General features: G+C 38.0%; 1 protein-coding gene across 1 annotated transcript in view; it reads left to right on the top strand.

Moving 5' to 3' along the window:
• The window catches only part of LOC124616289 (neural-cadherin-like), a 966,400-nt gene that overhangs the window by 779,820 nt on the left and 161,651 nt on the right, over nt 1–24,929 (top strand). Inside the window, exons 10-13 of the mRNA XM_047144591.1 lie at nt 14,340–14,486; nt 14,608–14,799; nt 17,526–17,716; nt 19,890–20,079. Of these exons, the coding sequence (XP_047000547.1) occupies nt 14,340–14,486; nt 14,608–14,799; nt 17,526–17,716; nt 19,890–20,079 (720 nt within the window). The remainder of the gene's footprint in view (nt 1–14,339; nt 14,487–14,607; nt 14,800–17,525; nt 17,717–19,889; nt 20,080–24,929) is intronic.

The following is a 24,929-nucleotide window of genomic DNA, read 5'->3' as shown; positions in this document are numbered from 1 at the left end:
CAGAGCCACATGTGAAAGCACCCACGTGATTTACCAACTGACCTGCCTACACTGTGAAGCTTTCTATGTGGGAATGACCAGTAACAAACTGTCCATTTGCATGAATGGACACAGGCAGACAGTGTTTGTTGGTAATGAGGATCACCCTGTGGCTAAATGTGCCTTGGTGCACGGCCAGCACATCCTGGTACAGTGTTACACCGTCTAGGTAATCTGGATACTTCCCACTAACACCAACCCGTCAGAACTCCGGAGATGGGAACTTGCCCTTCAGTATATCCTCTCTTCTCATTATCTGCCAGGCCTCAACCTCTGCTAATTTCAAGTTGCCGCCACTCATACCTCACCTGTCTTTCAACAACATCTTTGCCTCTGTACTTCCGCCTCGACTGACATCTCTGCCCAAACTCTTTGCCTTTACAAATGTCTGCTTGTGTCTGTGTATGTGCGGATGGATATGGGTGTGTGTGCGAGTGTATACCTGTCCTTTTTTCCCCCTAAGGTAAGTCTTTCCGCTCCCGGGATTGGAATGACTCCTTACCCTCTCCCTTAAATCCAACATCCTTTCGTCTTTCCCTCTCCTTCCCTCTTTCCTGATGAAGCAACCATTGGTTGCGAAAGCTTGAATTTTTTGTGTATGTTTGTGTGTCTATCAACCTGCCAGCGCTTTCCTTTGGTAAGTCACATCATCTTTGTTTTTATATATAATTAGAATATTGCTTACTTTAGTACAGTCACTCAAGATGTGTCAGTAAATCTTTAGCTGTGTGTCTTATGTGTTGACTGTTCAGTGAAGGAAAATTGTGAGCTACTAACACACAACAAGTGCACTGAATGCTGCAGTGAAAATATGGTGAAAACAGGGAAAGTAAAAGACTATGACTATAAAGGTAACTACTGCTATTGTGTGAGAAGGTAATTGCTGAAGTCAGTGTCTCAATGCAGAAATCAATCGACTGCAGAAAGATATGTTGTAATTTAAATGTGAACATTGAGATACTTAGTTCTACAAATATTTCTAGTAACAATTTCAAAATGTGCTAGATTGTAAAACTAGGACTGTGTATGGTGATCACTAATGCATCTCTTTTAAATCATTAACAAAGTAACTGAAAAATATAAAATGTAACCAGGAAGGAGAGTCAAAGTGTGTGGAACTACATCCTCAGCATTATCTGCAGAAACTGTAAACTGCATGGAGAAAGATACAAATGAGTGCTGCTGAAAAACAGACCAATCAAAGGCATCATGTGAGTGAAATTTAAAATGCTTTGTCATGTTATCTGTGCAAAAGCAGACCTGAAGAAAAAAGATGAGGCTGTGCTTCAAATATTGCAACCTGAAATTAAGCCTACAAGAAAGAATCAAACAACAAATTATTGGTACACTATCTAAAGACATACTTACGAGAAAAGACAAATACAAATATCTGCAACCATCCAAAGTGTACACTATTCAAGGAAAGTCTAACAAATTGTAACATAAATTCAAAATTATGGAAAATACAGGGTGTTACAAAAAGGTACGGCCAAACTTTCAGGAAACATTCCTGACACACAAAGAAAGAAAAGATGTTATGTGGACATGTGTCCGGAAACGTTTAATTTCCATGTTAGAGCTCACTTTATTACTTCTCTTCAAATCACATTAATCATGGAATGGAAACACACAGCAACAGAACGTACCAGCATGACTTCAAACACTTTGTTACAGGAAATGTTCAAAATGTCCTCCGTTAAAGAGGATACATGCATCCACCCTTCGTCGCATGGAATCCCTGATGCGCTGATGCAGCCCTGGAGAATGGCGTATTGTATCACAGCCGTCCACAATACGAGCACAAAGAGTCTCTACATTTGGTACCTGGGTTGCGTAGACAAAAGCTTTCAAATGCCCCCACAAATGAAAGTCAAGAGGGTTGAGGGCAGGAGAGCGTGGAGGCCATGGAATTGGTCCGCCTCTACCAATCCATCGGTCACCGAATCTGTTGTTGAGAAGCGTACGAACACCTTGACTGAAATGTGCAGGAGCTCCATCGTGCATGAACCACATGTTGTGTTGTACTTGTAAAGGCACATGTTCTAGCAGCACAGGTAGAGTATCCCATATGAAATCATGATAACGTGCTCCATTGAGCATAGGTGGAAGAACATGGGGCCCAATCAAGACATCACCAACAATGCCTGCCCAAACGTTCACAGAAAATCTGTGTTGATGACGTGATTGCACAATTGTGCGCCGATTCTCGTCAGCCCACACATGGTGACTGTGAAAATTTACAATTTGATCACGTTGGAATGAAGCCTCATCCGTAAAGAGAACATTTGCACTGAAATGACGATTGAGACATTGTTGGATGAACCATTCGCAGAAGTGTACCCGTGGAGGCCAATCAGCTGCTGATAGTTCCTGCACACGCTGTACATGGTACGGAAACAACTGGTTCTCCCGTAGCACTCTCCATACAGTGACGTGGTCAACGTTACCTTGTACAGCAGCAACTTCTCTGACGCTGACATTAGGGTTATCATCAACTGCACGAAGAATTGCCTCGTCCATTGCAGGTGTCGTCGTCGTTCTAGGTCTTCCCCAGTCATGAGTCATAGGCTGGAATGTTCCATGCTCCCTAAGACGCCGATCAATTGCTTCGAATGTCTTCCTGTTGGGACACCTTCATTCTGGAAATCTGTCTCGATACAAATGTACCGCGCCACGGCTATTGCCCCGTGCTAATCCATACATCAAATGGGCATCTGCCAACTCCGCATTTGTAAACATTGCACTGACTGCAAAACCACGTTCGTGATGAACACTAACCTGTTGATGCTACGTACTGATGTGCTCGATGCTAGTACTGTAGAGCAATGAGTCACATGTCAACACAAGCAACGAAGTTAACATTACCTTCCTTCAATTGGGCCAACTGGCGGTGAATCAAGGAAGTACAGTACATACTGACGAAACTAAAATGAGCTCTAACATGGAAATTAAGCATTTCTGGACACATGTCCACATAACATCTTTTCTTTATTTGTGTGTGAGGAATGTTTCCTGAAAGTTTGGCCGTACCTTTTTGTAACACCCTGTATAGTTTGCTACTTATGGTATAAAGAAGGCATTGAATCGCAAACAGATATAATGAAAAGCACTGCTAAAATATTTGATATAAAAAGGACACATACATTGACAGAAGCACAACTGATACACTCATGTCCACTGTCTCCAGTTGCTGGACCAGCTGTGATTACTTCTGACATGAGCAGAAGTCTCGTGGGGTGTGTGGTGGGAGTAAGGAGGAGTCATGGTACCAAGAAGGGGAGGGATAGCAGAGTAGGGGTGATGGAAGATGCTCTGCTGCCTGTGGGAACATGCAGGGACATTGTGGGGACAGGGCAGAGCTGCTAGGTGCAGTGTTGGGAGGCTGTACTGGGAAAGGAGGGGATGAGAGAAGTAGAGAAGGGGAAAAGACAAATATGTAGTTTGGCGAGATAGAAAGAGAACAGGTAGAGGGAGGATATGGACTAGCAAAGGTTGAGTCCAGGTGGGGGGGAGAGGGGTTCTAGCAATGACGAATGTTTTGTAGGAAGAGTTCCCACCCATGCAATTTAGAAAATCTGGTGTTGGTAGGAAGAACCCAGATGGCACAGGCTGTGAAGAACCATTAAATTGAAGCACATTACATTGGGCAGCATGTTCAGCAACTGGATGGTCCAGCTGTCTCTTGACCACAGTTTGGCAGTGGCCATTCATGTGTACGGACAGCGTGTTAGTTATCATACACATGTAGAAAGCACCATAGTGACTGCCACTTCATTTGGAGATCACATGGCTCCTTTCCAAGGTGGCCCTGCCTTTAATATGGTAAGAGATGTCTATGATAGGACTGGAGTAGTTGATAATGGAAGAATGTATGGGACACCTCTTGGGTTTATGCCTGTTGCAGGGATATGAGCTATAAGGCAAGGGGCTAGGAGAAGAGGGCGGGGAGTAGGGACTAACAAGGATACTGTGTAAGTGCAGTGGGTGGTGGAATACCACAGTAGGAGGGTTGGGAAAGATAGTCTTCATTTCAGGGCTCAGTAAGGAGCAATTAAAACTCTGACAGAGAATGGGATTCATTTGCTCCAGACTTGGGTGGCACCGAGCTGCAAGAGCAGTTTTCCTTTATGGCTACTTAGTGGGTATGTGATAGGCGGTAGGTGACTGGAGAATAAAGGCATGGGATATCTGTTTCTGGACAAGACTGGGAGGGTAATTCTGATTCTGTGAAGGCCTCAGTGAAAATATGAATACATTTGGTGAGGTACTGCTTGTCACTACAGAGATGACAACCACTGGTGGCTAGGCTGTATGGAAGGGTCAGTTTGACATCAGTTGGGCATTAGGAAATGTAGTGTTCAATAGCTGCAAGACCATGGACATCTGGAATGTTAGTGTAGAGGAAGTTGGCATCAACAGTGGTGAGCAGTGAGCAGTGTGCCAGGTAGTGAAGGAACAAGAATTGTGGAGAGTCACTGGAGGAAATGATTGGTGTCTTTTGCATAGGAGGGTAGGTTACAGGTAATAGGCTGGAGATGTTGGTCCACAAGATTAGAGATTTCCTGTATGGGGCACACTAACTAGTCACAATGGGGAATCCAGGGAGGTTGGGTTTATGGATTTTATGAAGCACATAGAAGGTAGGAATGCAGGGATTGGCGGGGGGGGGGGGGGGGGGGGGTGAGGAAGGAGATGAACTCAGAGGAGAGGTTCTGGGATGGACCTAAGGATTTGAGGAAGGACTAGAGATCCTGCTAGATTTCTGGAACGTGGATACTGGTTTTGCATTAAATCTCATCGGTAGAGTTGGTGGTGAAGAGGTGTTTCCAATGTAGGGAACGGGAGAAGGAGAGAAAATGTAGGGACCGGGAGAGGGAGATAAGTTCTTTAACAATCCCAGCATGCAGGAAAATGTAATAATGGAAATTCAACAGACAAGATGAACTACACCATTACTAAGCTTGAAAATCGCTTTGGTAAGATGACAAAATTGGATATCCAGCAGTGGAAAAAAAGAAAACATGATGACCTGATTGATATTATGAAACATATTTAGCTTCAAAATGGAAACAAAAAAGAGCACATATGAAAATATGATTCTCCAATTCTTAATGAAGATCTGGAGTTATCTGGGATGCTTCTGAAGATCATGGCTATGTACAGCAACATTATTATGAAATATGAAAAAGTAACAAAGTTTACTGTTCCTGCAGACAGCCTTGATTGTGGGATTGCCACTCAAATAGGTGACATAATGAGAGACCTGAGTTTCTCCTGGCGTATACAACTTTCAAATAACTTCCGGGAATTCAGCCAGGTAACACTTTCAGCGACCGCCGATATTTCGGCGGGAGAACACCCCGCCATTTTCAAGGCCGTTGCAGTTTGCCTTGAAAATGGCGGGGTGTTCTCCCGCCGAAATATCGGCGGTCGCTGAAAGTGTTACCTGGCTGAATTCCCGGAAGTTATTTGAAAGGTGACATAATGGCTGGAAAAGCAGCAGCATTTATTGTGCCTGGTGGTCTCTTGTCTGAAATAAGGAAACTTGTCCACTTGCCTGAAGTCAGTAATTTAACTCACAATGACTTTATTGTGTTGCTTGGAGGTGCAAATGAGATATTTAAAAATGCAACTTCAAAAGCCACTGATGGTTTAAAAAATTGTCTAAGACACTTAACTCATACAAAATGTCTTATTAAGGACCATTCTACATTGATATGCTGTACCTCCACAGTTTTTTGTAAACAAAGAGATAAATGTTGCAAGTGTATTGTTCTCAAAGATATACATCCAATATAAAAAAGTAGGAGTTACTGGTCTCAGTGGTATAGGTTGTAGATTCCACACTACACATGGTCTACACTTAAACGTGCTGTGAAAGCAGCTTGACATGGAAAAAATAAGCAAATATTTTATCTAGAACTCTGAGACATAGAGGAGATAGTGCCACAGACATGGTACATGAATTGGAGTGGCAATCATTAAAACAAAGGCGTTTTTCATTGTGATGGGATCTTCTCATAAAATTTCAATCACAAGTTTTCTCATCCGATTGCAAAAACATTCTGTTGGCACCTACCTACATAGGGAGAAATGATCATCATGATAAAATAAGAGCAATCAGAGCTTGCACAAAAAATTTAAGTGCTCATTTTTCTTGCACGCCATTTGGGAGTGGAACGGTAGAGACAGTTTGAATGTGGTTCATTAAACCCTCTGCCAGACACTTAATTGTGAATAGCAGAGTAATTACATAGATGTAAATACAGCAGAACAATAAAGAAAATAGCTCCATCATCATATCTTATCCTTCTCCCTTTTATGCAGAAGTGGTGTACAGGTCTTGGGCAGGAAAGACTCAGACTTCAACAACACAGAAGAAGACGCCAAGCTCCCACCCAAATTATTTTTTATGGACAGATCCTTATCAAACAAGAATGAGGTTTGTGATGTAATTAAAATATGCTTTGGAAATTTAGCATCAGTAATCAAGTAAATTACAACTAGAAACGTCTTTACATTTGCTATCGAGTTCTTCAATCAGTCACAGACAAAGTTCTAGATACAGAGATTTTGCTAAATACAGAACCCCAAGTCTTCTGTGCATTAGATAGCATTGGCTAAAGATTGAACAGACTGTCTATTTTCCTATACCAGGCTAGATACTAGTAAATTATTTCTGTAGAAACAGTAATAAAAATGAAGGTACTGTAATATTCTTCAAACAGGGGTAAATATATACATCTATTAATAAGTTTCCAACTCTCAAAGCAGAAAGGGGCTTCAAGCAAAAATTCATTGAAGTCAGTGATGCAAGTAGGGTCCCAGTATGTATTTATTGCTCCCCTAATGGAAATTTTGACTTATTCCTAAATAGGCTAGACTATATATTAAATGGGCACTACCTAGACAATAAATCAGTACTGGTGTGTGCATACTTCAATGCTGATTTCCTTGGAACCAGTAGAAGAAAAATGCTATTTCTCAACTTTACAGATGCTTTACATTTAAAACAGACATTAAGAATCCCAACAAGAATCACAAAAACTAAAGCTACTGCCCTGTATCAGATATTTGTGAATACAAGTTGTGCTGAAAAATGAAAAAATACAAGTGTTACTGAGGATGAAGCCTAAGTTGTTATCGTCCCAAGCTACTTAAAGCCCACCCAGAACTACAAAAACACTCTAACAGCAAGAAGGTTGAATACAAATAATACAGAAACATTCAGTTCCCTGTTATCACGAGAAAGATGAAAAAAAAGTTTTGCAAATACATGACACACAGTGATTACTTTTAAACTGCTTTCCGTCTCAAAACACAATTAGTAAATGACACAACTCGAAAAGCAAAGAGATGATTAACAATATACATCAAAATATCAAGTTCAAAGAAAAGCGATAACATATCCCCTGCCCCGTACATTTACATGCAGATCTACAGAAGACTGATATACATGGCCAAAAAATGGCCAGTGATAAACTCATAACAGATCCAGCAAATAAAAGCTGAGCAGTATGGAAAATAATAAAGAAGGAAGCATGTAAAATGTGCCATAAAATGAAAAATATCACTCTGAACCATGAGAACAAGAGTGTTATTGGTGCCCAACATACTGAAAACCTTTTAAGGTGCTACTATGCAGATGTCACAATCAATCAAATAGTCAGTGACAAAAAAGATAGTACAATCAAACAGAAAAATAAAGTACACTATGGTCCTCTTCAGTCTATTTACAAAACAACTCCATATGAAATCAAACACTGGAAACTCCAGGTAGCAATATCAACAGTGTACAACAAGATGGATTGCTCCTTGCCATAAAGATAACATGCTAAGTTGCAGAAAGGCACAATTAAAAGACACTTACATATAAGCTTTCAGCCTCAGACTTTGTTGGAAAAAGAGAAACACACACCATTTATTCACACAAGCAAACACACCTCATGCACACATGACCACTAACTTCAGCAGCTCAGGCCAGAAAATGTCACCTGGAATTGATGGTATTCCAGATTACATCCTAAAGCAACATATTACAAACATTTTGGTGGCTGAAACTTCCTGGCAGATTAAAACTGTGTGCCAGACCGAGACTCGAACTCGGGACCTTTGCCTTTCACGGGCAAGTGCTCTACCAACTGAGCTACCCAGCTCAGTTGGTAGAGCACTTGCCCGCGAAAGGCAAAGGTCCCAAGTTCGAGTCTCGGTCCGGCACACAGTTTTAATCTGCCAGGAAGTTTCATATCAGCGCACACTCAGTTGCAGAGTGAAAATCTCATTCTGGATTTCGGTGGCTATTGCAGATATATTAAGTTCATCTCTCATGATAGACACATTTCTGAACCATTTAAAAATTGCTAAAGTCATTCCTTTTTGTGAGAAAGGAGATAAATCACATATAGAAAACTATAGACCAATGGTCTTATTGTCAGGCTTTAATAAAACCACAGAAAAGTAATGTATAATAGGTTAGTGAAATTTCAAGACAAAAACAAAATTCTCATTGATACTCAGCATTGATTCAGGAAAAAATAAACTGACAACTAGTGCCCTATATGATTTTATGCAAAACACCTTAAAAACAGTGAAACAAAACAAAAAGTCCCTGGCATTTTTTGATATTCTTAACAACAGTATACTGTTGGAGAAACTCCAAGCATATGGCATTAAAGTTATGCACTAAAGGTTTATAACTTGTTAAAACAAGTTTTCACACTGTCTGACTTACTTACTTCACACAATTCCACAGCATCGTACTGTAGGGAATTATTCTCCTCCTCCTCCTCAGCTCTACAGCCCTTGCCTGCATCACAGTATCATAAGGAATTATATCCTGGGGTAATATACCACCTATTTTAGTTATTTTCTTATCTCATAAAGGAACAGTACGGGCTATGCAGCAAGTTCAACACACAGATTCTTGCAAATCGCTACTTCAAAAGTCATCAATCCTCCCACTTCCCTGTGTGTATGTACTAGAAATTAGTAAATATGTTAAAAAGAATTCAAAAGCCATAAATAAAACTTTAATATTCATAATCATGATACAAGGCAAAAGGAAAAGCTTAATGTCCAGTCAAAAAATAGTAGTATACAATTTACAAAAGTATTCCACATCAGGGAAAAATTATATCATCATTCTCATTTATTGTAAAACCCTAAGAACATTTTTATTAGATTATTGCTTCTATTCTGAATCAGAATTTTTTAGACCATGATAAATGCAAGAGATTTATAACAAGACAGTGCAGTTACTGCAAACTCTTTATGGATAAAACAAGAAATTAATTTATTTGCTGAAATATTACTTTTTCTGCATAGGGTGCATGCACATGCACCATTGTATTGTATCCCAGAATCGGAAAAGACTTTTGGGTGGATGAATAAATAAATTACAATCAATCAACATGTGTTATGCTTAAATGCTGTATATCCTTTATAAACTTCTGATGGAACAACAGGTACATACATTCATGTCTGTACCACAGACATATGTATTCTGAAAGACTGAGTGTCCATCTATGAAAATGATGTCCACAAATTGTCGAGAAGTGGCTAGGACATATGGCATCCAAACAAAGTGAAACGTATCGGCACATGGTGTTGAACAGGTTCAAGTCCTTTCTAGAGATAAAACTGCCTGCCACCGTGTAATACCAAGAAGCCCCTAGTTGTTTTCAGTCTTCTGAAATTTAGAAGGAAAAGTGCTCCAAATTTCTTTTATAAGAGTATCTTACATTAATATTGAAAATATTCATAAATTGTTACTAATGACTTCAAGCAGGGAGGTGACCTTGACTGCTCAGTGGAATGACCTGTTCATGTCATTAAGAACAATTTACCCAACATACTCAGTGTCTATTGGTGGAAGGACATATTGTGTTAAGGGTACTGACGCACATGAAATGTACTCATGCTATTAAATTCTTCATTTGTTCAAATTCCATGAAGGCACTGTGAGTTATCCAGTGCATACAACCAGCAATTAAACATGTCCAGTCCAGGCAGGACACCTTTCTCTGCATACATTATTTATAAAATGAGCTGATACTCTAGAGGGTACCAGGCTATATGGGTATTCGAGGAATGAAGTGGCTAATGCAAGGAATGTAGTGGCTAATGCATTAGCTAAGGACGCTGTATCTTAAGAAGTACGGGCAGAATATTGCCAAGGAACAACTGAATTACTTTTCAATTTGTTGTGACCAACCAACACTTCAATTGTGGATGTCTTTATACTTTTTTTATATATATTTACATGTTTTGTGCCAAGTGTCCTACTCTGTGACTATCTAAATTCAATTGAGATGTTAATAGCTGCACTGTCTGGTGTCCTACCTTCAGAAGACAACAAAATAGTATAAATACATCTTTTGGACCATGTTGAAGGTCTTTCACAGGATAAAAATATCCATAAACATGTAACCTATTTGTTTAGTCATGATAAGACACAATAAAAAGAAATTGTGCCTATCACGACTCAGCATCTCCGCTATATGATGGGTATCAACTTTCCTTCTCTGGTATTGTTAAATTCCATCCTGGATTTTCCATTGTTTGATTTTAACCTATTTGTTTTGTATGTTTGGTTCATCTTGTAGACTTCACTTTTCATCAATCTGAATTCACAGTTAGTTAGGTATGATAGTTAATTAATTAATCCCATGTTCTTTGGAACATAATTGCAACTTCTTGCTACGATGAACACACACACACACACACACACACACACACACACACACACAGACAGATGCTGTAACTTACCAAACAAAAGTGTTGGTATGTTGATAGAGACAATAAAAAACACACAAACACACACACAAATTTCAAGCTTTCGCATCCCAAGGTTTCTTCATCAGGAAAGAGGAAAGGAGAGGGAAAGACGAAAGGATGTGGGTTTTAAAGGAGAGGGTAAGGAGTCATTCCAATCACGGGAGCGGAAAGACTTACCTTAGGGGGAAAAAAGACAGGTATAAACTCGCGCGCGCACACACACACACACACACACACACACACACACACACACACATATCCATCCACACATATACAGACACAGGCAGACATATATATATGAATGGTACTGTTGTTTTCAAACTGAATGTAAGCCCATTTTTAGACATTTTCATCTTCAAAATTTGATATTATCCATACTGCAAAAGTTCCAGAGCATAGACATTTAAGAAGATCTGTAACAGGTGATTTCCAGTTCAGGTTTTTATCTACATGAATCTGTAAGAATGTAGAATATTCTCTTTCACTTGTTGATTTACCCTCATACATTATGAGGCTGTAGAGAGCTTCAGGGAGAGCATTAGGGAACAATTGACAAGAATGGGGGAAAGAAATACAGTAGAAGAAGGATGGTTAGCTTTGAGAGACGAAATAGCGAAGGTAGCAGAGGATCAAGTAGGTAAAAAGACGAGGGCTAGTTGAAATCCTTGGGTAACAGAAGAGATATTGTATTTAATTGATGAAAGGTGAAAATATAAAAATGCAGTAAATGAAGCAGGCAAAGAGGAACACAAACGTCTCAAAAATGAGATCAACAGGAAGTGCAAAATGGCTAAGCAGGGATGGCTAGAGGACAAATGTAAGGATGTAGAGGCGCATATCCCTAGGGGTAAGATAGATACTGCCTACAGGAAAATTAAAGAGACCTTTGGAGAAAAGAGAACCACTTGCATGAATATCAAGAGCTCAGATGGAAACCCAGTTCTAAGCAAAGAAGGAAAAGCAGAAAGGTGGAAGGAGTATGTAGAGGGTCTATACAAGGGTGATGTACTTGAGGACAATATTATAGAAATGGAAGAGAATGTAGATGAAGATGAAATAGGAAATACGATACTGCGTGAAGAGTTTGACAGAGCACTGAAAGACCTAAGTCAAAACAAGGCTCCGGGAATAGACAACATTCCATTAGAACTACTGACAGCCTAGGGAGAGCCAAGCCTAACAAAACTCTACCATCTGGTGAGCAAGATGTATGAGTCAGGCAAAATGCCCTCAGACTTCAAGAAGAATATAATAATTCCAATCCCAAAGAAAGCAGGTGTTGACAGACGTGAAAATTACCAAACTATCAGTTTAATAAGCCAAGGATGCAAAATACTAACATGAATTCTTTACAGACGAATGGAAAAACTGGTAGAAGCCGACCTCGGGAAAGATCACTTTGGATTCTGTAGAAATGTAGGAACACGTGAGGCAATACTGACCCCACAACGTATCTTAGAAAATAGATTAAGGAAAGGCAAACCTACGTATCTAGCATTTGTAGACTTCGAGAAAGCTTTTGACAATGTTGACTGGAATACTCTCTTTCAAATTCTGATGGTGGCAGGGGTAAAATACAGGGAGCGAAAGGCTATTAACGATTTGTACAGAAACCAGATGGGAGTTATAAGAGTCGAGAGGCATGAAAGGGAAGCAGTGGTTGGGAAGGGAGTGAGACAGGGTTGTAGCCTACCCCCAATGTTATTCAATCTGTATATTGAGCAAGCAGTAAAGGACACAAAAGAAAAATTCGGAGTAGGTATTAAAATCCATGGAGAAGAAATAAAAACTTTGAGGTTCACCGATGACATTGTAATTTTGTCAGAGACAGCAAAGGACCTTGAAGTGCAGCTGAATGGAATGGAGAGTGTCTTGAAAGGAGGATATAAGATGAACATCAACAAAAGCAAAACGAGGATAATGGAATGTAGTCGAATTAAATCGGGTGATGCTGAGGGAATTAGATTAGAAAATGAGACACTTAAAGTAGTAAAGGAGTTTTGCTATTTGGAGAGCAAAATAACTGATGATGGTCGAAGTAGAGAGGATATAAAATGCAGACTGGCCATGTCAAAGAAAGCATTTCTGAAGAAGAGAAATTTGTTAACATCGAGTATAAATTTAAGTGTCAGGAAGTTGTTTCTGAAAGTATTTGTATGGAGTGTAGCCATGAATGGAAGTGAAACGTGGACAATAAATAGTTTAGACAAAAAGAGAATAGAAGCTTTCGAAATGTGGTGCTACAGAAGAATGCTGAAGATTAGATGGGTAGATCACATAACTAATGAGGAGGTAATGAATAGAATTGGGGAGAAGAGGAGTTTGTGGCACAACTTGACTAGAAGAAGGGACCGTTTGGTAGCATATATTCTGAGGCATCAAGTGATCACCAATTTCGTATTGGAGGGCAGCATGGAGGGTAAAAATAGTAGAGGGAGACCAAGAGATGAATACACTAAACAGATTCAGAAGGATGTAGGTTGCAGTAGGTACTGGGAGATGAAGAAGCTTGCACAGGATAGGGTAGCATGGAGAGCTGCATCAAACCAGTCTCTGGACTGAAGACCACAACAACAACACATTATTTCTGATTATGTGTGTGCAGTACTAAATTACATGTATTGTGTATTATCTAAAATCATTGACAGTCCATTTGCAGAGAATGAATATCAGATGAATGTCTGGATGTTTTGGTAGTACATAATATGGTTGCCACTATATAAGAAAAATCAGATTTAACTCGCACATCATGTTACATGTTACAGATTGTATATCCAAATACTCTTTCACTCTTGAGTAACAATTCCAGTATTTTGGTCAAAGAACTGTCTCCCAACAATTACAATTGTGTAATGTTGTTTTACAATAGGTTCACATAAACAGTCTCTGGAAGAAGGACTGATAAAACAATGAACCCATTTAAATGAGCATTGGTCAAGCCACATAAAACTGAACAAAAAGTAGACATTTAAAAAAGGCCAATAATTTTTTGCCTGCCAATATGGGTATCACACTGTTAGAAGAAGTATGAGTGGATCCAAAACTGCAGTGTTACTAAAATTAATATTTGTAATAGAAAAATTTGGTGGAATATAAATAATCTAGGAGTAAAGGAGACCACTCATTGAAGAGCTGAATCATTGTCATCGACAGGCACATACAAAAGAGAAGAACTTGCTAGCTTTCAGAATAAAACTTTTGTTCAGCTGAAGCACATGCACATACCCTGTGCCTGTACAGTGTGCCAGCTGGGCACATTAATATTTATCAGTTAATTATTGATAAGATGCTGTTTAGCTGCACCAGCTGTTGATGGAAGGCAGAAAAACCTGCTTATTCAAAGTTCACTATTGTTTTTTATTTTGAAAACAAAAATGTGTATAAATTTGTGGCACTGTTTATTTTATTTTATTATCTGTCTACTATACAGCACAAAGGCTATTTGACTGACATATTTAAGATATACAGCTGCTGCATATAACTACTAATATTATAACTTATTTTACTTTATTTTTGTTTTACAGGTGTTTGATCGTGAAGGTGATGATGGAAAATTTGTGTCAGTAACGGTGAAAGCCACTGACCAAGGAGAACCTTCCTTGGAAGGTGTATGCTCATTTACTGTGGAGATTACTGATGTTAATGACAATCCTCCCCTTTTTGACAGACAGGTATTTTTCCATATTTATAGTGTATGGCTCAATGTAATGTTTGCTTTATTTTCAAAGCTCAGGATTCTCTAGTAAATTGAAGTTATTGGAAAATGTACAGTAGCTTTTGTTTTAATTGCAGAAATACATAGAGAATGTGAAACAAGATGCAAGCATTGGAACTAACATACTGAGAGTGTCAGCATCAGATGAGGATGCTGATAATAATGGTGCCATTGTATACACATTAAGTGCACCATACAATCCAGATGATCTGGAATATTTTGAGATTCAACAAGAATCAGGATGGATTGTTCTGAGGAAGCCGTTAGATGTAAGTAATAACATGTAATTAACTAATAGCAAAAGAAATGGTTATACTTATTGTTTCAAAGTGCAGTTTTACTTTTTCAGAATGTAGTAGACATGCATGTTTCTAACTGATATCACAAACTTGCTTTTGCTACAGTTTGTATTTTCCTTGTGATTAATCACTACTACCAGGGTTTAGTCTGCATAATATGGTATTGTAACAAGAGACATTGTAATCCTTAGAGGCTAATCCTTAGAGACCTTACAAGAAGAGTTGCCAACATTACAAGAAAAGTATTCATCACAATGCCAGACTGAACCCTGGTTCTTTTGGGTATAAGTGAAGGCTTCGGAGTGTACTGCCACTTCATTACAAGGTGATAGACAGTCTGTCTAGAGATGTCTGTGAAGTAATAATATGCATTCTTGTTTGAATATGACTCTAGTGTGACGCTGCAATTGTTTTCAAACTTAGCTTTTTGACTTATATTTATTCTTTTAGTCACACATTACTTTATGTTGCCATCAGCAGTCAGTAATCACTGTACATTAAAATGATGGATAAGTTTCCTTTCTACGGCACTTACCTTCAGTGATTTTATTGTATGTACTGTAATTCACTGTTGTTCACTACTTTCAGTTTACATGTATGTATGTACACACAGTATTTATCCAAGAGCACTTTATAAGTTTTTAAGTAAACCAGTTTTCTGAAATAACTGCAAGTATTTTAAATCTGAATATGCCTTTATGTATATAATCCACTTCCAAGAAGAATTTTAATCCACCAAGAATTTTTCATTTTTGTACATTTCTTAGAAATAGAAGCAAACTGTATTTTGCAATAAATATTGCGAGGCACTTGAGAAGACATTTTTGTAATTTTTAACTGAGCTGTACCACTATATTTATGACTGAACTCACTAATTTTGTTAACTGCTTTTCAGAGAGCTCTAGAGATTTTTGAAGGGTGATGCTCCGATTTTGCTGAGTTAGTATGTTTTTGTATTGATAATTCTTTTTTGCCTCTTCAGGAGGCTATATGTGATAGTATATATAGTTTGTGATATTTTGGTCAACTGAGGGCATCAGAGGTAAATTTTTATTTTTGTGCCCTCCAAAGGGAAGCCTCTGATGTTGCTCAGTTGATGTGACATTTGTGACATTTTTCCTTCTGTGTATGGGGCAGCGTACAGTAATAAGAAGCATCTGCAATTTTTGGATGCAGTGTTAGATATCATCACCATTTTTGGCCCAATCCTTTCCCCAATACCCTCTCTAAATGCATCTTCTTCCGCATGTAAATTGCTTGCTTTAATGATATTGTTTATAATTTCATACTCTTGTTTTGTTTCGTTAATTGCACCATTTCTGTTCTTCGGAATTGAACCACCACAAGGGATGTTTTCCAGTAAGTAGGTGACTCCATTTCCATATGTGCATACATAAACAATGAATGGAAACATTGGAGTGTTCAGTATGTTCCTTAAAATAAGTAGTATAGTTGAAATAATATTAAGTTTCTAAAATCATTAATAACAGGCTCGGTCTTGGGCAAAGTGTGGAGGGAATGTTCAGATAAAAATGACTCATCATTTTAAAAAGCTGTGTTATACATAATGCTAAGAATGTCATTATAAAAGCTGAAAAAATCTCTCATGTTACATTTTCACAGTACACAATATGTATAATTGACACAGATCTTTATTTCTCTGCTCTTCTTGCTGACATGCCGCAAGCTTCCCCTATAAATGTCTTGTATGAAGAATATGTTTAGGTGCCACAGTTATTTAGTTTTTTTGTAATGAGAAGCATCATATGTAAATTGACTCTTATTGACCTGTCTAAGATTATTTAAAGGTGAAGCAATCATATAACTTTATTCACATATGAAAAGATGTTTTTAATTTACTGTAGAGAAATCAGCAGATCTATTTATTTAAACAAGACAGGAGAAAAAATTCGCCTTGAATAAAGGATAGGTACTAAGAGATATGCTATGGAAATCATGCATCTTAGAAAATATGCTGAATAATTAAATAATACTCAGGAAGATAATACTCACTGATTAAAGACCACTAAGTTACCCCATGAACAAACTCATGTATTCAAAACCAACAGAATTCAGCACATCAACTCAGGCAAATTTTGTGTCACATGCTTCTCCTACAAATGTCTTGTATGAAGAATATGTTTAGGTGCCGTAGCTATTCAGTGGTTTGTAAAGAGAAGCATCATATGTAACTATTTTTTGCTAAATTACAACTTATTTATCTCACTGAATCTATTACATGGTTTCCATATGATGAAATTTAGGAATGGAGTTTTGCATCTGTTATACAAAAACTTCTTTCCAGTTCCACTCTAGATAAGCCTCTGACCGGGCCTGCATATTGCTACTTTGTTGGCAAAAAATCAGAAAGTTTCCTAAACATAGCTGCAATAAAAAAAATGTGATTCACTTTTTGCTAATTGCAACAATGCTTATTTTCAATTCGATAGTTCTATTTGAAGCCCAAAGAATTAAATAATTCATAATCTGTGAGACATTTAAAAATGAGGAAGTAGGTATCTTTTTTTATTAATTGCTTATGTTATTTTATCTTTGGTTAACTCAAAGAGATTAAGTGGAGTTTCTTTCTTTTTTACAGTTTCTTTTTTAAATTGGTTTGTTTAATTTTTTGAACTGAATGTTGTGCTTGTAATCTCCCCACTTACCTGACAGCACATCTTTTCATGCCACTGTAGCGAGAAAAATATCTCCTGCGTGTCCGTGCCTTGGACAGGGGAAGTACTCCCTTATATGCAGATGTGGACGTTGCATTAGACGTCGTAGACAGGAACAATAAGCCTCCTCTATGGGACCTGAGTGTATACGGCCCCATTCACATCAAAGAAAATGTCACAGTTGGTACAGTAGTGACAACAGTGAGAGCAAGGTTTGTATGCTGCAGGAAGCTATAGAATGTAAGAAACATTATTCAAAAGTGAAGGTCTATCATCTTCATAGCAGCTGCATCTATAGCAGTTTGAAACATTTTTTTGAATTTTTACATAATCTCTGTACATTTCACAGTGCCACAGGATCAGTTCAGTTGTTATGGAGATCATCCTGGTGGAGACAGCAGCTCGTGCGTGCTTCCTTCCCCCTCTTCAACCTATCCTTCATAGTGTGTAAGAACTAATATGACTAACAGCGTGATTTTTTGTTTTTCCATTGACAATTTTTTAATATAGCGAGAGACGTACAAGTTGGAAGCCATGGCTCAAGATAAAGGATACCCTCCCTTGTCCCGAACCGTCGAAGTTCAAATAGACGTTGTGGACCGTGCAAACAATCCTCCAGTCTGGGACCATGTTGTGTATGGACCCATCTACATTAAAGAAAACATGCCAGTTGGGGCAAAAGTTGTGTCTGTTAAAGCCAGGTCTGTCACTCGACTCAATGTTGGTTGCTCCGTGGGGCACGCCTCACCCTTGCACGGCACTGGGAGTTGTATTTTGCACGCTGACTCCCTACACGTAATGCACGTCCAGAGTTTTCTTGGTGTGTGTGACTGTCCATCTGTACCTCTACTAACCTGTACTTCTTGTGATGTGTCAAAGAATTTATATTAGCTCTATAAGTTCTTTCAGCATTTTCAATGAAATGAGGACTTCATATAAAGATTGAAGATGGCAGCATTTTAAATCAGATCAGTTTATCAATATTAGTAGTTGTGATTTTAGAGAAGGGGGACAATTATTTTTTTGAAAACTGCAGGATAGTATTTCATCAAAACATTCTAAAACAGTTTCTGAGGCAGGCCAACACTTAACAGATTAGATAAATCTTTATCTGAATTTGTAAAATACAACAACAAAACTTAAGAGTAACTTATAATTGTGGGAATATTAGAACATTAGTTTAAATTTTTCTGTTTTAATCAGTCAGGTCTATGTATTTTTGTGAAGGCATGAAATATCCTGATAGAAAAGATTTAAGCACAAAAAAATATTTGATCTTTTTTAAATCTGGGGGTCACTTTCAATAAAATTAAAACCGAGCTAGATTTTACTTTAATAATTTTCTTTGCAACAAAATGCCCAGTTTTCTTTATTTTCTACAATCTGTGTCATCTAGAACTGATATGTCAAACATAGAGTACAGGTAGTTAAAAAAATCTTTGTTTGTGTAGTTTTGGATTTCATCTACTGTAATAGAAGTAATTTTGTGAATTATTTTATTGCTGTCAAATAGGCATTGTCTGTACAATTATCAGCATACATCAATTCAAAGGCTGTGTTAATTATCATGTAAAAAGAAATGTGTTTAATGTAGGTTGCTTTATTTAAAAGCATGCGCAACAATTTGTGTAACGAAAGCTTTGTTATGAGAATGTATAGGTGCAGGACTATTATGAATCAATACATATTACTGCTTCAATACATTTACAGACTATGCAGAGAACTAACACTACACATTCAATAGATTTTTGTGATTTCAACCAATTTTTGTGCAGAGGTTGACTGATTTTTTTTCTGGCATGATTTTTGTTAGTAGACATTGTAGAAGTTTTTATAAGATTTGTGGATGGGTACAAAGCAGTTGAAATACGGTTCAAAAATATTTTTTTCTCATTTTGTTTCAGTCTGCATGTGCGCATTTGCTCATATACAAAGTTTTAAGGCTGCAGAGTTAGTTACTTTTTTATTTTTGCCTGTGCTACTTGTAAGTCAAGAAGCAATTTTCCATACTTGACAGTATATGAGCAGCTCTTAATTTGCATGGATAATGGAGCATTTTTTAATTCAGAATAAGACAATTTTGGTTTTTGATGTTAGAATTTAGAATATTTTTAAAAAGAAAATAATGTTTTTGAATATATTATAAACTACAAATCAATAATTTTTTTTCAATTTTTACATCATATCAATAGAACATCATCATTTCCAAACGTTACACAATATCTTACACAAAATGCAATGTCAGAGAATTTTACAGATATGTAAGCTTTTGTAAAATTAAAGGTCTTGAGATTATACAATTGATCATAAATCAATAAAATTATGAGATACTGTATATTGCTCCAATCTGAAATACAGTTGGTAAATAATTTTATATTTTTCCAGTTCTGGTATAGAAGGAAATCCAACTGTTTTCTATCGCCTCATGCCAGGATCTACAGCACAAACCAACAAATACCATACTTTCTATTTACAACAAAGAGCTGACAATGGATTTACTTGGGCAGACATCAAAGTGAATCACCCATTAGATTATGAAAGTATTAAGGAATATAATCTCACAATACGTGTAGAGGTAAACATCTAAACTTTCTTATAGAAAAAAAATCTAGCATTATTTTACTCTGTGTTTAAGATTATGCCTTTGAAATTGTTGTTCATGTGCTTAAACTGCTGTGATACGGCAGATGAAATATAAATGAAACTTGAAAAAATTAAAAATTCAGAAATGCAATCTACAAATTTTTAATTTAGTAATCCACACAAATAAGAGTTTTAGGGTGTGCTGAAGGATGCAAATGCCTTCTCCAGTAAGTTTATTTTAGTTTAGTGTATGTTAAGGCTGCCTAAGAAAGATGGTTAAGATTTAGCACTTAAATTACGTTTAGAAATTTACTTATTTTATGAGATAATGGTAATAGTCTGCTTTGATACCCTTTGTTGATGTATGTGGTCACTCACAAGGGAACCTCCCCATCGCACCCCCCCCCCCCCCCCCCCCCCCCTCAGATTTAGTTCCAAGTTGGCACAGGGGATGGGCCTTGGAAAACTGAACACAGATCAACCGAGAAAACAGGAAGAAGTTGTGTGGAACTATGAAAAAAATAAGCAAAATATACAAACTGAGTAGTCCATGTGCAAGATAGGCAACATAAAGGATAGTGTGAGTTCAGGAGTGCCATGGTTCCATGGTTAGCGTGAGTAGCTGCGGAATGAGAGGTCCTTGGTTCAAGTCTTCCCTCGAGTGAAAAGTTTACTTTCTTTATTTTCGCAAAGTTATGATCTGTCCGTTCGTTCATTGTAATAAGTTTAGTGTCAGCGTTTTGCGACCACACCGCAAAACCATGCGATAAGTAGACGAAAGGACGTGCCTCTCCAATGGGAACCAAAAACATTTGATCGCAAGGTCATAGGTCAACCGATTCCTCCACAGGAAAACACGTCTGATATATTCTATACGACACTGGTGATGTCATGTGCGTCACATGACAGGAACTTGTACACTTGGCGAATGGGTAAAAAGATTCTTCTATCTTGCACAGTTTAGGTTTTCTTGTGGATGTGATAATCACTCCCAAAAAAGTGATGAAAACATAAGATTTTGTGACATAAACTGAAAAAAATGAATGCAACAGTTTCACAGTTTTCCCTATGCTCTGTCAAAACATATGTTTTTAACGTTTTCAAATTTTTCCGGGTGTAGTCCGTCAAATCCTGCATATGTCCATGCAAATCTGAACATGTCCTTGAATTCTGGAGAGCGAAGTTGATTATGTGTGAGTGCTTGAACTTTGATAATTGTCTGAAAATAAAAAATTAAACTCTTCACTCGAGGGAAGACATGAACCAAGGACCTCTCATTCCGTAACTGCTCACGCTAACCACGGGACCACGGCGCACCTGAGTTCACACCATCCTTGATGTTGCCTTTCTTGCGCATGGACTACTCAGTTTGTATATTTTGCTTATTTTTTTCATAGTTCCACACAACTTCTTCCTGTTTTCTCGATTGATCTGTGTTCAGTTTTTCAAGGCCTATCCACTGCGCTAACTTATAACTAAATCAGAGGGGGGTGCGATGGGGAGGTTCCCTTGTCAGTAAATAAGAAATGGAATTAAAAGAGGAAGATTGCTACAACAAATCTTTGGAGCGGACAGATCCACCTTCAATTTTAATCTCACTGCCTTGCTTTTCCTCCATTCTGATTCTGCGTTTTACTGGGGCATAAGTATATGAGAACTTATTTCGCTTCTTCAGTAAAGAAGCAATGAGCCCATCTTGTATAAAATTTCACTAAGTCAATAATTTTATTTGTGGCGTATGTGCTCTCAGAACTTATTATTTTGTTTAAGAATTGTCTTGGTTTGGTAATTATGCATATATGAAGGAACTGTTTTTCTTATTGTCACAGAATCCATTTGTTATGTTTATTTTTTATTCCCTAATAGCTTTTTGCCTAAAAATCTTTTCTTCAAAAATTTTGTTCTCTTTGGCTTATATCACTTCTCTGTAAACTATTAGCCACATTTTCTTCCATATCCTGTTGTAAAACCTTTCTTTCTTGTTATTATTTTGAAATGACAATGGGTTCTTCACATTCTCCACCTGTTTCATTTATGTCATCAGGGAAAACAAAATCTTTGAAGGTAGAATCCATAAACGCTTTTCCTCTCCAGTTGTGGCAAATGTTCTAAGTTGAACAATATGGCTTGAATGTCTTCTGCAAAACGAATTTGTCCCCTACCTTGGTATATGTTCCATAGTTGATGCTGAAAAACACGTGTATGGACAGTGTATATTTCTTTCATATGTTCCATAGTTGATGTTAAAACACACATAATTGTATGGACAGTGTATATTTATTTCAGTAGTGAAGTGTTAAGTGCAATATAGTGTTCAGGGTGTCAAAGGAAGTGGTAAAACACTGGGCATGGCTATTTTGCTGTGTCTAATGTGGAGTCCAAACTGACGAAACAGAGTGCAGAAGTGGCTAATTGCTTTTGAGCACACCAAGGTAATCCTTAAAAGGAGCTGAAAATTTATTCAGGTTGCTATATGGCTTCCTATATGTTCACTGACAGTGACAGAAATCTCGTGATGTACCTTCCCTCATGACATGTGTGTTTTCAGAGATTGTGTGCCCATACAGTATACAGTCACAGGGCTGCTTATAAAGGTCACCTGGATCAGCCCCCTCGCGATGAGTGAGTGTTACATTTTCTCTGCGTGTTACTGTCAGTGCTGAATCACCTAATGAAACATCTCAATGAAAGAATTACTCCAACATATCATTTCCTAGCAGCAAACTTTCGCAGAACAATGGCAGGTTCTCGCCACCATTCTAAATCGAGTGGCAGCAGCGCGTTCATGGCAGCTTACTTTCCCATCAACACAGCCATTGTCCTTTCTGGCACTAACCCAGGTGGCCACTACAAGCAGGCCTGTGAACTGTATGGACACGCAGTTCTGAAGTTGCTCGCATCATAAATGAAGGTACATCACTTTGTTTACAAGGAATACGTCAGAACTGGAAAGAACATATGACAAATCGTGGCTAATGGAAGATCAGGGTGTATTCCAGGTCACTGCTAAAAATATTCTCACTGCTAACAAGGAAGTAATACAAGGCATGAAAGCATGTCCAGACTTTGTCAATCATGTATCTCAGCATCAAAAATGTTACAGTATCCAGTCAAACATAAAAATAGGTGACAAGATTTCAAAGCTGAGTTCTTTGTCTGATGGTAAGGAGAAAGTCTAAGAAGAGTAAACATCTAATCTTGATGGGAGATACTCCTGGTCAATAGGGACATGGCAGAATAGATGCAATTGACCAAAATCTTACTAGCTTCATTTCATTAGTACTTTCTATAATGTTCTCTAGCACTATGTCTCTCTTGCATTTTGCATCACTTTTCCACGAGTTTAAGTCATTTCCCTGTGTGTGTGTGTGTGTGTGTGTGTGTGTGTGTGTTTTTGTATATAGAACACTTAATATGGAGGTTATTTGTGCTGTGCCGAAAGAGGAACCCACTCTAATTTTAACCCAATGTATATCTGCTGTCTCATGTACATAAGTTTGGAGGCAGGTGAAATGAAGAATATTTAACACTTCCCAGTATTAGTGGAATATTACACCCCCTACAGATTGAAATAATTATTGGTTTTTACCAAAACTGTAACCAAAGCTTTACTTTGTATCAGAAAACCATAGCACGACAAGTCATTGTCTGCGGCTAATACTCATATCTGATTTTTCGTTTCTCCCCTGAGATTTCCTTTGTCACGGTTCAGGCGTGGAAATGTCTTTGATGGCTTGGTGGTCCAATCCTAGCATGGAACTTGTGACCATAGGAATTACAAATGATGGAAGGTGGAGGATGTGGCTGGGCCTGGAGGAGTTTACATCTCTGGCATTTGTCATTCTCCAGTCTTCAATATTCCCGCTCAAAGTTCTGAAGAGCACTTGAGGTAGTTGAGTGACAGCGACTGTGATATTCTGCTATGGTCGACCAGTTAGTCGGATCGATGTTCGAGGTTTTTAGATTTTTCTTGTACTGATCCTTATAGCATTTAAGAGGGGCACCTCACGGCCTTTTTACCTGTGCTCACTTCACTGTACACCATTTGATGTGGAAGTCTGTCATTTCTCATCTGCTGGACATGCCCAACCCATCTTAGTTGGTGCCCAATAATGAGAGCTTCTATACTATTCATTTTTGCTTTCTCAAGAACAGTGGTATTTAATATAAAGTCATCCCATTTCATGTTCATGATGTATCTTAGCTTCTGTTGGTTGAAGCGTTCCAGTTTCTTCAGATCAGATCGCGGCAGTATAATGTCCAGGTTTCACAACTATAGAGCAGCATTGAGATGACAACAGCTTTATACACCATCAGTTTGGTGTATAGTGTTAGGTCTTTACTCAGGAAGACATGTTTTCTGAGACAACCAACCAAATGCTACATGGGCAGCACGTATTCTGTTATCAAAGCCTTACTTTGTCTCAGAAAACCATTGCATGACAAATATAGACATTTGAATAAATGCAAACCAACACACGTGAATCAAAACTGAAACTATTCCATTACCTAAGTACTTCACCATTGGGAATACACTGGCTATTTGCGATTGGCTGCTGCCTGCTAGTTTATGGTGGATACTGCACAATGCACATACTATCTTAGCATATGGCAATGCCCAACTCAAAAATGAACACAAAATCATGGTAGCATGCAAATGCAGGAAATAACCATTGCAAACAACACAAATATACATACATATGTAATAAAAGTGAATGAAAAATAAAGCCTGAGAACATAACTGCCCATTTTTGCTGACAGCAGGAGTGCATGATATTTGTACAGTTCTTCCAGTTAACATGTCTACAACTGGCGACATAGATATGACACCCTTCATTCAAT

This window comes from Schistocerca americana, chromosome 5 (genome assembly GCF_021461395.2).
Source record: "Schistocerca americana isolate TAMUIC-IGC-003095 chromosome 5, iqSchAmer2.1, whole genome shotgun sequence".
Lineage (NCBI taxonomy): Eukaryota > Metazoa > Arthropoda > Insecta > Orthoptera > Acrididae > Schistocerca > Schistocerca americana.
The sequence above is the reverse complement of the archived record's forward strand: the minus strand, read 5'-3'. Positions and strand labels throughout refer to the sequence as shown.